At 29.3% G+C, this 13,970-nt stretch overlaps 1 protein-coding gene across 2 annotated transcripts in view; it reads right to left on the bottom strand.

The window, feature by feature from the left end:
- Positions 1 to 241: 241 nt before the first annotated feature.
- The window catches only part of LOC127738669 (protein phosphatase 1 regulatory subunit 14B-like), a 45,030-nt gene continuing 31,301 nt past the window's right edge, over positions 242 to 13,970 (bottom strand). For both annotated transcript variants that reach the window (XM_052249999.1, XM_052250000.1), the window contains 3 exons: positions 13,417 to 13,503; positions 4,934 to 4,975; positions 242 to 3,782 (listed from right to left, as the gene is read on the bottom strand). In XM_052249999.1, coding sequence (XP_052105959.1) covers positions 3,741 to 3,782; positions 4,934 to 4,975; positions 13,417 to 13,503 — 171 coding nt within the window. In that variant the 3' untranslated portion in view covers positions 242 to 3,740. The remainder of the gene's footprint in view (positions 3,783 to 4,933; positions 4,976 to 13,416; positions 13,504 to 13,970) is intronic.

Genomic DNA, 13,970 nt, shown 5'->3' with positions numbered 1-13,970 from the left:
TAACTTCTACGTCATTTAGTCTCTGGTGGAGAAGTGTCTCATATGCAATCATACTAAATCTTTTTTATTTTTATATTGATTGTTTTTCATCAACTTTTGGTTTTGATTATCGCCTTGATATCTTCAAACTCTTTTTATATGTATGCATTCCTTAAGACTCATATAAGTCACTCCTAAGGATAACTGACTTACATCATGTTTTAAAATAGATTAAAAAGAAATTCTAAAAATCAACCAACAATTTTGTGTTTGAGATGTTTAATAAAAATAATAATAAGTATTTACAGCAGTTTATTTTTGTATTGCTTTAAACTGAAAACTCTTACAAGGTTGACATTTAACCATGCTATGCCAAGAACACTAACTTTATACTTGACTTATGGTATGACCTTAAAAAAACACTGGTATAATCCATTCATATTTAAAAAAATCATATTTTTATAAATGGTGTTTTAAAATTTGGTGCTATTGCATAAATTACATTTTATATTTTTATTTTGATTGTTACTTTTTAACGACAACATATAGAAGCATTTACAATAAAAAAAATCTTTTGTATTATTAAAGTAGAAATTATTTATCAGGTAAATAATTCCTGAGTTTTTATATTAAACGTAGCTATGAAAGAACTTCTGTAAAGGTAATTCATTGAAAAAGTTTCAATTCGGATAAAGTTAAGACGTCATACAACTAAATATTTGATGGCAAAAGCAAAAATGCAAAATGAAATGCTATAAGTGAATTTTGTTAAAAAATTTTAAAATGCAAAATTAAGCTTAACAACCATTAAATTCGAGAACCTTTATACATGGTGTAGTTGTGAACACAAATAATGATTTAAGATCTCAGCTTACATTAATTACCAAACTGCTACTTGTGTAAGAAATTTAGACTTTTGCATCATGTACATAGGACATTTTCTAAAGTTATAGACAAACAATTTGGTATTAACCAAAAGATTAAACTTTCACAATGAATAAATTTCTAAAAGACGATGTATTTGTATTTAAGAACCATAAGCAATTTCATAATATTCCTGTCTTTGGTCACTAGATAAATATACATGTTTATTATGACATTTTTTTTACCTTTGGAGTCTTCAGAAATGCACAGTGTTCATAGCTAACTTTTTATGTATAATTATATGCTGTCATCCAAAACAAAAAAAACATTAAATTGTTTGTTCTGGTTAAAGGATTACCTCCCTTTTCCCTGCCTCTATGATCAAATAAAAAACCCACATGATAAATAAAAAAATTATAAACAAATTCCTTCTCCCTTTAATAGAAACCTGCAACTGCAGTACTTATAATTAGCAATATAAAATGTGAACATTTCATCGATAAAAATTCACAAAACTAGATAATCTACATATCATACAATGTTCAAATGAATCATCAAATTGGTCACACAAAACTAGTGACTAGAACACAATTACTAAAAAACTCTAGCATTAAAATGGAACAAAATAGTTCCTCTTCATCAATATCAAGGGATCAAAAAATATTGCATAAATGTTGGTAATGGCATTGTTAAGGAGAAAAACCAAAGAAAAATATAAACTTAGGATGCCAAAAAAATTAACACCAGCACAAGTAATTATTGTTAAATAAAATAAAGCTGAACAAAATAATAAGTTATCCAAAATTTAACTTTTATAACCATTCTCAGGAAGATAACAAAAATGCCACCCTTAATTGCTTTTTATATATCCAAGGGGAAATAACTTGAATTGTCTCCCCTTGGTCCTTTTTCAGAGACAACATATTTTTCGTTTTTCCTGTCCTTCATTTTCAAATATATAAATTTCTATTTTAAATTATTTGCTGCTTGAAGTAGTTTCTAATTTGACCTCATATGGGTAGAATATTTGTGTAATCTTTCAATGCCAAAAAGTTGTTTAATGGGCTAAAAGCTTTGTTTACCTGAGAGTCATCTAAACATATTGAATTAGAAAAACAAGGATTTCCTTCTGAAAAGAAACACAAAAAAAAAGAATAAAAGTTTGGCACAAAACCCTATTTATAAAACTATTTGTTTAAAAGAAATAAGAGTTCTTTTCTATCTAATAAAAAAAAAAAACACACAATACACATACAGATAGTGGACAAAAGTGAGTTCCCACTAAAAAAATGTCCCATTATATCAACTAAAATCGATATTTTTCAAAAAAAAAAATACATTATAACTTTAAGAGCGAAATTTATAAAATAAATACCATAAGATGTAGCAATGTTTAAAATTTATTTGTATGTTTGGCCATAATATCAATCAGACTAACTTTTATATTCTGATGGGGTGAACACACAAAAAAATATTTCTGGAAAAGTTTGCTATGCATTCTAACCAAAATAAAATCGTAAAAATTTGCATGTGTTAACCCATCAGAAAATGAAAACAATCTTCACAAAAACCATAGCCAAATAAGCAATAAAACTTCAGACATTTCTGCATCTTATGGTATGTATTTATTTTATATAAATCGGTCATGTAGTTACTTCAATTTTATTTTTTTGAAAAATATCGATTTTAGTTGAAATGATAGGACATTTTTTGAGTGGGAACTCACTTTTGTCCACTACCTGTATATTCAAAGGTAATATGTTTACAAGATGAAATGGATAAAAATATAATATAAACACCAAAAAAATTGTTGCCATCTTTATATTAATTACATTTTTCAAACACAAGCACTCTTTATATTCCAACACAGCCTAAATAACAAAAAATAAAACATTTCATTATAAATTGGCACACACGCATCATGGTAATAAACCCTCTCTTCATAGAACATACAATAGGACGGAGTGAGAATTTCTCCTGTTTTTTTAAAATCCTGAGTTTATAAAGTATTCAATTGAAAAAGATTTAGTGTTATTTAATAAAAGGTTCCCTTCCCACTCCACCTTAAAGTTTATACTATTGAAAAGGTGGAACTTAATAATCATTGTGTACTATACACATTTAGTTACTATAGAAACAAGACAATTTGGTACTTAGAAATAGTGCATTGTTCATCATTGGGATAACCATTGCCGCATCTTGAAACTAATTATAAAACTGAATATGATATTTTCATTTCAAAATATTAACGATACAATTAAACGATTGGGATTCAGAACAGGGAACCTTTTTTTCCTTTTCCCAAGAATAGAAATAGGAAGAAATGTTCAAATTTTTGTATTCTCATCTTTCTACTACATTTCCTAAATTTTAATTCTTTGACTCTTTTTTTGTTTTTCTGATCCTTCATATTTTTGTTTTATCTCTGTTCAAGACTCAGATGCTTATGTTTCAAAATGATTAAACTCTGCAACTGATCAAGAAATTACAGATAATTTAGTTAAGGCATGCAGGAGCTACTAAAAAAATCTGAAAGACTTATAATTGTTTATGTGCACATTAATATACTATATAAAAAAATTGAACAAGGATCTTTTTGATCATATTTTACTATTTTTACTCTCTGTATTTGTTTAGACTAGTTAGCATGTATAAAAATCATAAAGAAGCCGTAAAAACTTCAGATAACACCACTAAACGTAAAATTAAAAAAATTTGTCAGCTATTCCAATCATGATCACTCATACTGATCCACATTCATACTTGAAGAGATCATATGACACAATAAAATCTGCTTCTCACATAATTCATTCACATTTCCTCAGACAAATGTACTGGTTCTCACATAATCCAGTTACACTGCCTCTGAGACAATTTTTAAATACACTGTCACATGTCTATAATGTAGAGGCTTTTCGCAGCAGTTCTTCTATAAATACCTGCAATTATAAAACATAGACTTTCAGTTTACTATACAGCTGTTTTAGTGATAAAACTTAAATCTTTGCAATTTACACTGACGGAAAATAAGGTCAGGGTCACATTAAATGCATGCTGTTACAAGATTTACATGCATAGTAAATTAAAGAACATGCCAGCACTATTAAATGTCTTATCTGAAAAGAGATTATTTCTTGTTTTTTTCTATATTTTTGTTCTGATTTGCTGATTCAGAAACTTTATATTCAGTCCCCTTATGTTACAAGAAATTATTTAGTGAAAAGGGTCTTTTATTCGTGAGAACATAAGTGTTTCTGTAAATCTTTGTTTTTATGAGTTCTTTAATTACATAACAAAGTTTGCTCCTCTCCACAAAATGTCACTGCTATAAAGGTACTCAAATATTATCTGTGCTTATACTCTTTGTTCCTACTAAGGCTATCATAAAATAGAACGGTTTTTTTATTGTTTTGGGTTAGCTATTTTCTGCCTTTTAGCTTTCATAGTTTTGTTTTTTTACATTTTGGTGTTTGACCTTTTCTGTTTAATGGCATTACCTTTGACCTTTTCAAGTAATGGTTTGTTAGTCTGAGATCTGACCTTTTCAAGTAATTGTTTGTTACTTCTGAGAACTACTATATAGAATGCAAAAATTGACACAATTTTGAAAGAACTTAAGAATTTTACTGTTAATACAACTTGTGTGGTCATATAAAAGTAATTGTCAGATCCCCTCCTTTGTACACTACTTTCATGCTTGTTTTAGTGTTTAGTGTTACCATGCTATTTGGTGCAATACAACACACTGGTAAGCTGTGGTAAAATTAAAGCAGTCAAAAACAACCATGAGACTCTGGTCTGATTTCAACATATGTACATGTGTGACCACAGACTACTACTACCAGGTACATATTGTTTTCATTCTGCTTTGTCTTGATACAGTATATTGTTAAGTTTTTTTAGTAGTCTCTTTCAATGCTTGCTTGTTTTGATATTTTTTCAAACAAATTCTTCACATGTAGCCTTTTGATATTTTGATAAAAAGATATGCAATCATATTTGCAGTGTTTAATTTATATATTATATTTTTTCTTCTTCTAAATACGTCATGTAGTGTATTCATGTATACATTTCAATCCTATTAACTTACATTTACATCTTCTTGTGACACTTTTGCATTCTTAATTTCTTCCTGAAATACAGTAATAAAATTATTGGTCTATTTTAGATACACAATAAAACTGTCTGGCAGTTGAAAGTCCATTTAGAGCATGATAAGCATTCTATTTTACAACTTTTACATGTTTTCTCAATTATGCAATACTTTTGAGATAAAATTTATTATCTTCGATCTGAATTATCTGTATTAGCTCATTGTAATGATCTTATGTTTTATATTACCTAATAAAACTATTTACATTTCAGTTCAATACTTTTTAAAATAAATCTGGTGTTAATAATATCAAGGTTAACAAAGAAATTTAAGTTGGGTGCATATATGCATTTTATTATAAGGATCAAGAGTTGTTTCCCTTTACACATTACAACACCTTCCTTTGTGTTGGAGGACAATTGTTCAAACTTCAAATGACAAATTTCTTCCTTTTATAGATTTTTAATGACATTCATTGAAAGTCAATAAACTAATAAAAATGACAAATAAATGTAACAATGTCGGGTGATCAAGTTTTTGTTCTACAAATCAAATGCCATAATATTCAGTTTTCCAGTAGAACTAATCAATTTCATAACACCGTTGGTTAATCAAAATTACACAACTCTTGCAGAATTTTCCTTGGTAACATATGGTCTTACATTGATTTTAATATTATTATCAAGTTTTCTATACAATAAGATCACCCTTGTTATCACTGGGCGGGGTGCTTTAGTTTAATAAGAACAGATGGAAATCCTTTGACAATAACATTAAAAGGTTGCCTAACAGTACTATAAATATGACATGAATCAATATAATGTATAATTCATAAGAAAACAAGTTTTACATAGAAGAACAAATTGGATCATATCAGTAATCAAGAGTAACAGTTTACGGTCAGGGTATGACTAAACAAATACAAAATCGATGCGTGAGAAAATTTGAAAAAATACAATAACAAAAAGTCAGGAAAAGGATGCACAGTTTATTATATTTAAGTCAGCTTCCCTGTGAATTTTTAAATGAATGAATCATATTTTAAATGTGGCAAATTTAAAGCTTGAAATATTGTACGGACACCTGTCTATTGTTCAAGATATTCATGTTGCAAAATATCTAATAAAGTGTCTTTAAGCTGCAATTTCCCCTATTGAGTAAGTGTCGTTAAATCTACCTGCCCATTTGAGTAAAAGATTCATTTTCATCAACATGTAGGACATTTGAGTTTTATAGCATTCAAACTATGATATAAGTGCCATTCAAAATACCTATTCTTGTGACCTTCAAAATATCTATCCCTGTGCCATTCATAATACCCATCCCTGTGCCATTCAAAATATCTATCCTTGTGACCTTCGAAATATCCATCCCTGTGCCATTCATAATATCCATCCATGTGCCATTCAAAGTATCTATCCTTATAACCTTCAAAATAACTATCCCTGTACCATTTACAATATCTATCCCTGTGCCCTTAAAAATATCTATTCTGTCTAAGCCTTACAAAATATTTTGCCCTGTGCCATTCCAAATATCGATCTCTACATCATTCAAATATCTATCCCTATGCCATTCAAAATATACATCAATGTTATTCATAAATTCAAAACTAATGTCATCGATATTGATAAAATATCTTTACTTCTGACCTTTTGTAAATAAAAATCTGACATGGAAAATCATTTACCACAGGCCTAAATAACACTATCCCTGAGTGAAGCAATTTGATTAATTACTTAATGAAACCTTTTCCTTCTTAGATCTATCAATAAAATAACTTTTGTACTTTTATGTATTATCAATATGTAACCCTTGTCATAAAGTCATGTTAATGTTTTAATTCCTGTATAATTAAGTAATATAACCTGGATAATTTCTATAATGCCTAACAATAAACCAGAAACTAATGCTTGAATAGGCATAGAACAGGAGCTAAGTCTGGTTTTCATATTCAAAATATTGTATATGTAAAACTGGAGTCCTAAATATTTATAATACAAGGACATGTGGAGTATGCTTCAATGATGCAACATTAATACCCAAAAGACATCTAGATGTAAAAATAAAAATTCATTCTACAAAGGACAAATTTATAAGTCTTGTTTAATACCTCTAAAGTGCAAAACAATTCTTCATTCAACAAAATACTGGTGTACATACAGTATGTCTCATTTAAATTGCCATGATTCAAAAGTTGTGAATATGATATTAAACAGAGATTATCAAAGATCAGTCATATCAATATGACACAAAATTCTCATTAAAAAATTCAATCAAAACATTAAGATATGACATAAAACTACTGGCAATTCCTTGGCTAGAAGATAGCCGATGTGAATATGTGGCAGAGTTTTAAACCAGTTTCATAAGATATCAGTCCTCCCATCATGATTTGTTATGAATCCTAAAAGCTATTAAAGATTACTTCTGCTTACAGTTTATCACTATGCTGTAGCCCTTAATTTGTTCATTTCTGCAAGCATATATACTTGTGTAGATCTATTTGATGTTATAGTTACTTTTTTTGGTTACAGGAATGTTTACTTATTGTAGTGCTCTGGAAACCATTTTCATGAAGATTTTCCAAGCTTTTTCAAAAATGTTTTATTTATATCAAGGTCATCCCTAAATTTTTGCACTTCATAATCTTTCTAAAAGGTCACTGCCAGAGGTTACTGTCTCAGAAAACTAACAAAAGCCCTTCTGGTATCTCATCTGCTTTCAATGAGTTTTTTAAAAGCCTTTTAAGAATGACATCTATCTAAAGTTTACATCTTAAGAAGCTTCTAATTTAAACCAGAGAAGTTCTATCAAATATAAACATCTTAAAGATGTTCTGGAAACGATAATGGATTTATCAGCACAAGACAAAGAACTATTTAATTTCTGTTAAATCAATTACTCAAAAAAAAATTCACCCCATGATTTGATTGCAAAAATGACAAGCACCTGCCGAAGAAATCATATATATTATTTCCCATGAGGAGTTTTGTTTTCATAAATAGTAGATGATCGGAGAAATCACTACATATCAACTTCAGATACTGTAGTGCTACCTAATTTTCTTGCATGCTCTCTATCTTTGTTTAAACACTGGTGAACTGATTAACCTTATAGTTTACATAACATACAAACTGAACCAGGAAGCCACAAGATGAAAGGTTCGGTAAATATTAGACTTGGTACTAGTTCACTAAACATCCTAAATTGAATTCTTTCATTGGTAATGACATTCTGTACCTCCTATTAAATATAGTTCAACAATCCTTAAGAATCCTGAATTTTTAGTACTACTTTTATATCATGTATATGTATATGGAACAAATGAATATCTACCAAGACTTATCATTTTCCTCCAAAAATAATAATTAAGTTCTGAAATTTATCCCAACTAGTAAAATGGGACTGTTTAAAATGTTACTAATAAACTTTGAAAACAGCAGTCAGCTTTTATATTTTTTTTTCCATCCCTGAAGTAAATCTTTAAAAGTATGATAAAAGCATACCCTCCCCTCTCACATATGAACTAAATTATTGCACCATTGATAATAAAAAAACATGACCTTGATGTGATTTAGTGTTTAAGTTTGTTAAAATGACTGGACAATGATACATATGACTATATAATTTACATCTATAATCCATCATGAGAGTTAAGGATCAGTAGGGGACCTGAGGGCAACCAGTCAGAAATATGATAAATTATGTCTGACCATATTAATGGCAAAAACATCCCCATTTTATAAAGACTACTTAAAACTCCATTCTCTAATATGTGAATAACCACAGATTACAGACTTTGTTTGAAAAGATGAAAGAAAAATACAAAGGAACAATAAAAAAAACACAAGTTAAAGACAGACAGACAACACCATATGGTCAAAAGAAAAAATATGAAAAGACAAAGATGTCCACAAAACACACTACTGAAAATCAAAGACTAAACAACAACAAAATTTTCCTTTTTTTCTCAAACAGTGTTCACAAATCTGAAAGGAGGCCACAAAGTTCTTAACTCTTCTTAGAGCCCCTATAAAGGTCTGTTATGCTAAACTTCCAAAGCAAAAGTTGTCAACACACTGAACTTTCCTGAAGTACTGTGATTTAGAGCTTCTTGGAATTAAGTTACAGTACTCACTGTTCTGTTTAATCCTTTGTTTTTCAATGCACCTTAAGGATTGCAGCTCCTTCAAGCAAGGTTTACCTTAGACAAATTTGGCTGTTCTATTAAGGTTCTAAAGCTGTTCATGCTTTCAAACGCTATGTACCAAATGTTTATGGTCAAGAGCACACATATTGAAGATTATTCTAATAACACATGTTGTGCATACGGAGGCATATATAATTTGTTTCTTTACAATATTATATTCTTTATTCTGCCTACCAAGTTAGTATAGCTGCTATTTGTTTTAAAAAGTACAGGATTTGAAATAAGAAAAAAATGTATAGCCAACATGGCTTCAAAAATGAAGATTTCTTTTGTTTGAATAACCAATTAAATCCTTCACAAGTCAGAGAAAATTTCTGTCTTGGACTTAATTACTATATGAAGATCAATATGTTGAACAGGAGCTACATGTAAACAGCATGTCACATGATTTACATGTGATTTATGAGGTAAAGCATGCTACTATGATGGTGACAACAAATAAGAATTTATCACCTTAAAGATCTGAATAGGTCACAAATAAAAGATTCAAACAAGACAAATTAAGGCATGAATAAGCAATAAAACTTTGACATTACCATATTTTATTATGATTTATGTAAAATGTGACTCCTTTTACAAAAATTAACCGAAAAATTTCCTTTCTGTGAAATGAAACTATGCAATATATCAATATATCGTTATACTAAAATGTCATTATTAATAAACGTCTGCACTGTGAATTGGAAATTGAAATTTTAAATTTAAATCAAACTGTGCAACAGGAGTCAAATAACATAAAACTCAAAAATAATTCCAATGTCTAATAATACATAGTTGTATGCACGAAATGTCAATTCTTATAAATATCATATATCATGGTTTATAATGAGGAAAAGTACTTTTAAATACATAGAAATGGTGCAAATTTTTATGCAACTATGCAACCTCCTTGACTTTCCCTTTTTCTTGTCAGAATAGTTTTAAAGACAATGATGACCTGAAATAGACAAATAGTTGATCTCCTTTTTCGGCTGGAATTCCTAACTTTTTATTTCGTTAATGTTTTGATGTCCAACAGACCGAATCAACTAATTGAAACCAGCTGGCTTCCTTTGTTTAATTTAGTGTTCTATTTAAATCAATCATGACCTAATTACTTACATGTTATAATGAACACATTTATTTCATGACCCAATAATCATTAATGACCTGATTTCAGTCGTGTTAAATATATATATGCCAGACAATAGGTGCAATGTTTTCTCCCTATTTATTTTCCAAAATCAGTTCTACATTTTACAACTGGTTATATCAGTTATGGTGAAATCGTAGACATTGGATACCAATTTTCAAAGATTTCAAGGTTATAGGTTAACCACTATTTCAAAGTCCCACGAAGACATTTTCAAAAGGTTGTATGCCGACTTTAACAAAACCACGAAAACAAATAATGAAATATCCATGAAAATACAATTTTCCATAAATCCCCCAAAATTGGTTTCCATGGATATAAATGAATCCGCATTATGACTTTGACAACTAGTATTGGTATCGATTGTCCCTCCCAGCTTTATGTAGAATCAGTTAGTATAATACTGCCTTAATACTCTGTAATTATCCTTTATTCAGCTGACATTCATCATATTTATAAGGAATTACATTGTCACTAAATCTTATTTACAGTAGATATGTATAGACCTGTTGTTTTGCACATGAAGGATACTGTCATGACTAGTGTTTGCCAACTTTTTCTTTCTCTCAATATTATACACATGTTAGGGGGGATCCAGGATTTTTGAAAGGGGGAATCATTACAAAGAAACGTATATTTACTGCCAATTTCGTAGACAATTTTATTCTAAAAAATTATATATTTTTCAATGAAAGGGGGTGTACACCCTCTAAGCTCCCTTTGAATCCACCACTACATGTGACCCATGTTGATGTCACCACACCCCATATTTGACCTGCTTTTCAGCATGTAACCACTACTGGTGTCAACTTACTAATCCCCTTTTTTTCCTGTTGATCCCACGAAAGTGATCAATATTAGTGTCGCCACACCCACTTTTGATCTAATTTCATGCATGTGAACAGTAATGATATCATCAACTCCCCTTTTTTTGGCTGATTTTCATCATGTTATGACCAGTTAATGGGTTATCTAAAGTGACTTTAAAAGGAATGAGATTTATAGTGACTTATCATAATCTATGTTAACCCTTGTGTATATAATCCAGTATGTAAAAAGATTAACTCTTTAACCCTTGTTTGGTGTGTTTCAATTTATGTCAATATTTATGTATATACTATTGTACCTAATTATGTTCTATTTTCAAAAAGTTCACATTTATTTATAGAAGAATTGAATATAACCTCCTTTTCATAGTATTTTTGATACATAATCAAGAGAACTTAACTATATGTGACATTTTAATTTTAAAGTTAACCCGCATTATCACTTCTCACCTGCAATAAGTTTTATTATTTACATTTTTGTTTGACATACATTCAATTCTTCATTCAAAAGTCAATAATAGTTTAAAAATTAGATATATACTATAAAATTAATTTTTCAAAAATTTAATCAAAAAGTCAGTAATAGTTCAAACTGTTTTCAAAATTAGATTTTTACTATAAAATTAATGATCGAAAATTTAATTCTAAAGTCAATAATGGCTTCAACTGTTTTCAAAATTAGATTTATACTATAAAATAAATGATTGAAAATTTATTCAACTTAGACTCAGACATAGTGTGAACACCACCTTATTGCATTTAAATTCAAAAAAAAAGTCTTATAAAACAAACTAAAGCGTTGTTCAAATAGTAAATAATAATCTTAAGAACATTCATATCTACAAGTATATTATGTAATTACTGAAACCTATTTGAATTAATAGGTTAAAAGACCTCTTGTGTCAGTTTTCTATGTGTTTTTATAAGTGGTATGTTAAATTTAATCTGGAGGAATAAAAACTCCTCACCACATTTTTTAGATTTTGCTTCAGCTGAATTTTTTTATAAATTTACTGTGTACTTTTAAATTATACTTTTGTTGAAAATAGAAAAAGCTTGTGTGAATCATTGTTATACAGGGTTATCCAAGGTGATTTCGCTCAGATTTATGACCATTCACACATACATATATTAGAATCACTCACAATCACTAGCATCCACTCTCATTTATGTATTTATGCATATATCTAACCAAGATCTTCTTTTATTCATATGCATGCTTCAATCTTGTGTCAATGACTTTTCCAGAACATAAAACTAGGGCATACAATCCTTCAATTCATATCCTAGACTTAATACTTCATTATGTCATAATGAGGGAAGGAGAAAAATAAGCTTCTTATTTACAATTCATTAAACATATTACAAACCAATCTTTCTTTGAAAATGTTTGAATTTATGAGCAGTTACCTTATCTTTATTATTTTTCTTAAATACTTAAATCATGAACATATAATAAATTTTGCTTTGAGATTGATGTCACGAATAATGTATGATACATGCATATGACATCCTGTTTTTAATCTATTGACAGTTGTTTTTTATACTATTTAAAAAAAAACATTATTTTCATTAAACTGAATGTGGTTTAGTTTATTTTTGTTGCAATTAGAGCACGGATACCATAAATTCTAATTAACATCTCAGAATTTTAACTGAGAAGTGATCCTACCCTTTCCAATTAAATGAATAATTTGAAATGCGAGCTATTGATGACTAATGATACCCCCTCTGCTAAAAGAATTCAGTGAACAGGAAGTTGATAAACAAAGAACATGCATAACAGGGTATATATAACATGCTCACATGAAGCAGATACCAAATTTCAGGATGCTTTGATTAGTAAATGTAATTTCTGAGAAAAATGTGACAAAACTTTCATACATGGCCATTATGTGTAAGAATATATAAGTAGATGAGCCACAAAACACGGTATAGCATGCTCACATGAAGCATGATCGAATCCTAATTTCAAGAAGCTCTGATCTGTAGTGCCCAAGAAAAATGTGACTGACTGTCAGACATGGTTGAAACAATATGACCCTTCTTTCAGGAGGGTGTATAAAGAATTGAGGATTACAATCCCGGCCTTTTGTAAATTATCATTAAATAACCCAAATAAATATGTGTATGAATTAAGGATATGTGTAGGCTTTCAATGAGGCAGCAACCCACTAAATAATAAAGCAAGAAAAGATATCTACAGGTCAATGATTTATGGTTACTGTGATAAAAAATTCTTAGCATCTGAATTTTCCCCCAAAATTAAACAGTTGATGTGCCAAAAAAGTGCTCTTGAAACGCGTACCTGAATATAGTTCCGTCTTTCTTGGTCTGTGTCTAAATTCAAAACTTCTTCTAAATCTAATTCACAATCATGATCATCTGTATCAATCTGAAATGACAAATAATTTTCATTTTTAATTTCTAATTTAATAAATGTTTAAGTAACTTATCCAATGTATGGCAGCAAAAAACTATTTTCAATCTACAGTTTTAGCAACTCTGAGGTCCATATTAAAGCATTTTCATACAATCTACAGTTTTAGCAATTCTGAGGTCCATATAAAGCATTTTAATACATAGTGCAGTCCTGTCTAAGAGTCAAAGCACTTACATTCCTTAAACACAGCACTGATAAATTTATAAAGGTATACATTAAGGGTGCCTCTAGTTGAGCAGGAATTGCTTAACCTTCACCACCTATTTTTTTATCAGGTATGTTTTACTTAACCTTTGTTGTGAGGTGTTTTGTGAATTGTTTGTAGTTCTGTCATTTTTTTAACGCCATTGCATTGCCTGTGATTTCCTCAACTAATGGTTGTTGATTGCCACCTTGGTTATTAGATCTCCCCTATTTTT

Source organism: Mytilus californianus, unplaced genomic scaffold (genome assembly GCF_021869535.1).
Source record: "Mytilus californianus isolate M0D057914Y unplaced genomic scaffold, xbMytCali1.0.p SCAF_4, whole genome shotgun sequence".
Lineage (NCBI taxonomy): Eukaryota > Metazoa > Mollusca > Bivalvia > Mytilida > Mytilidae > Mytilus > Mytilus californianus.
This window is presented reverse-complemented; position numbering and strand designations above follow the sequence as displayed.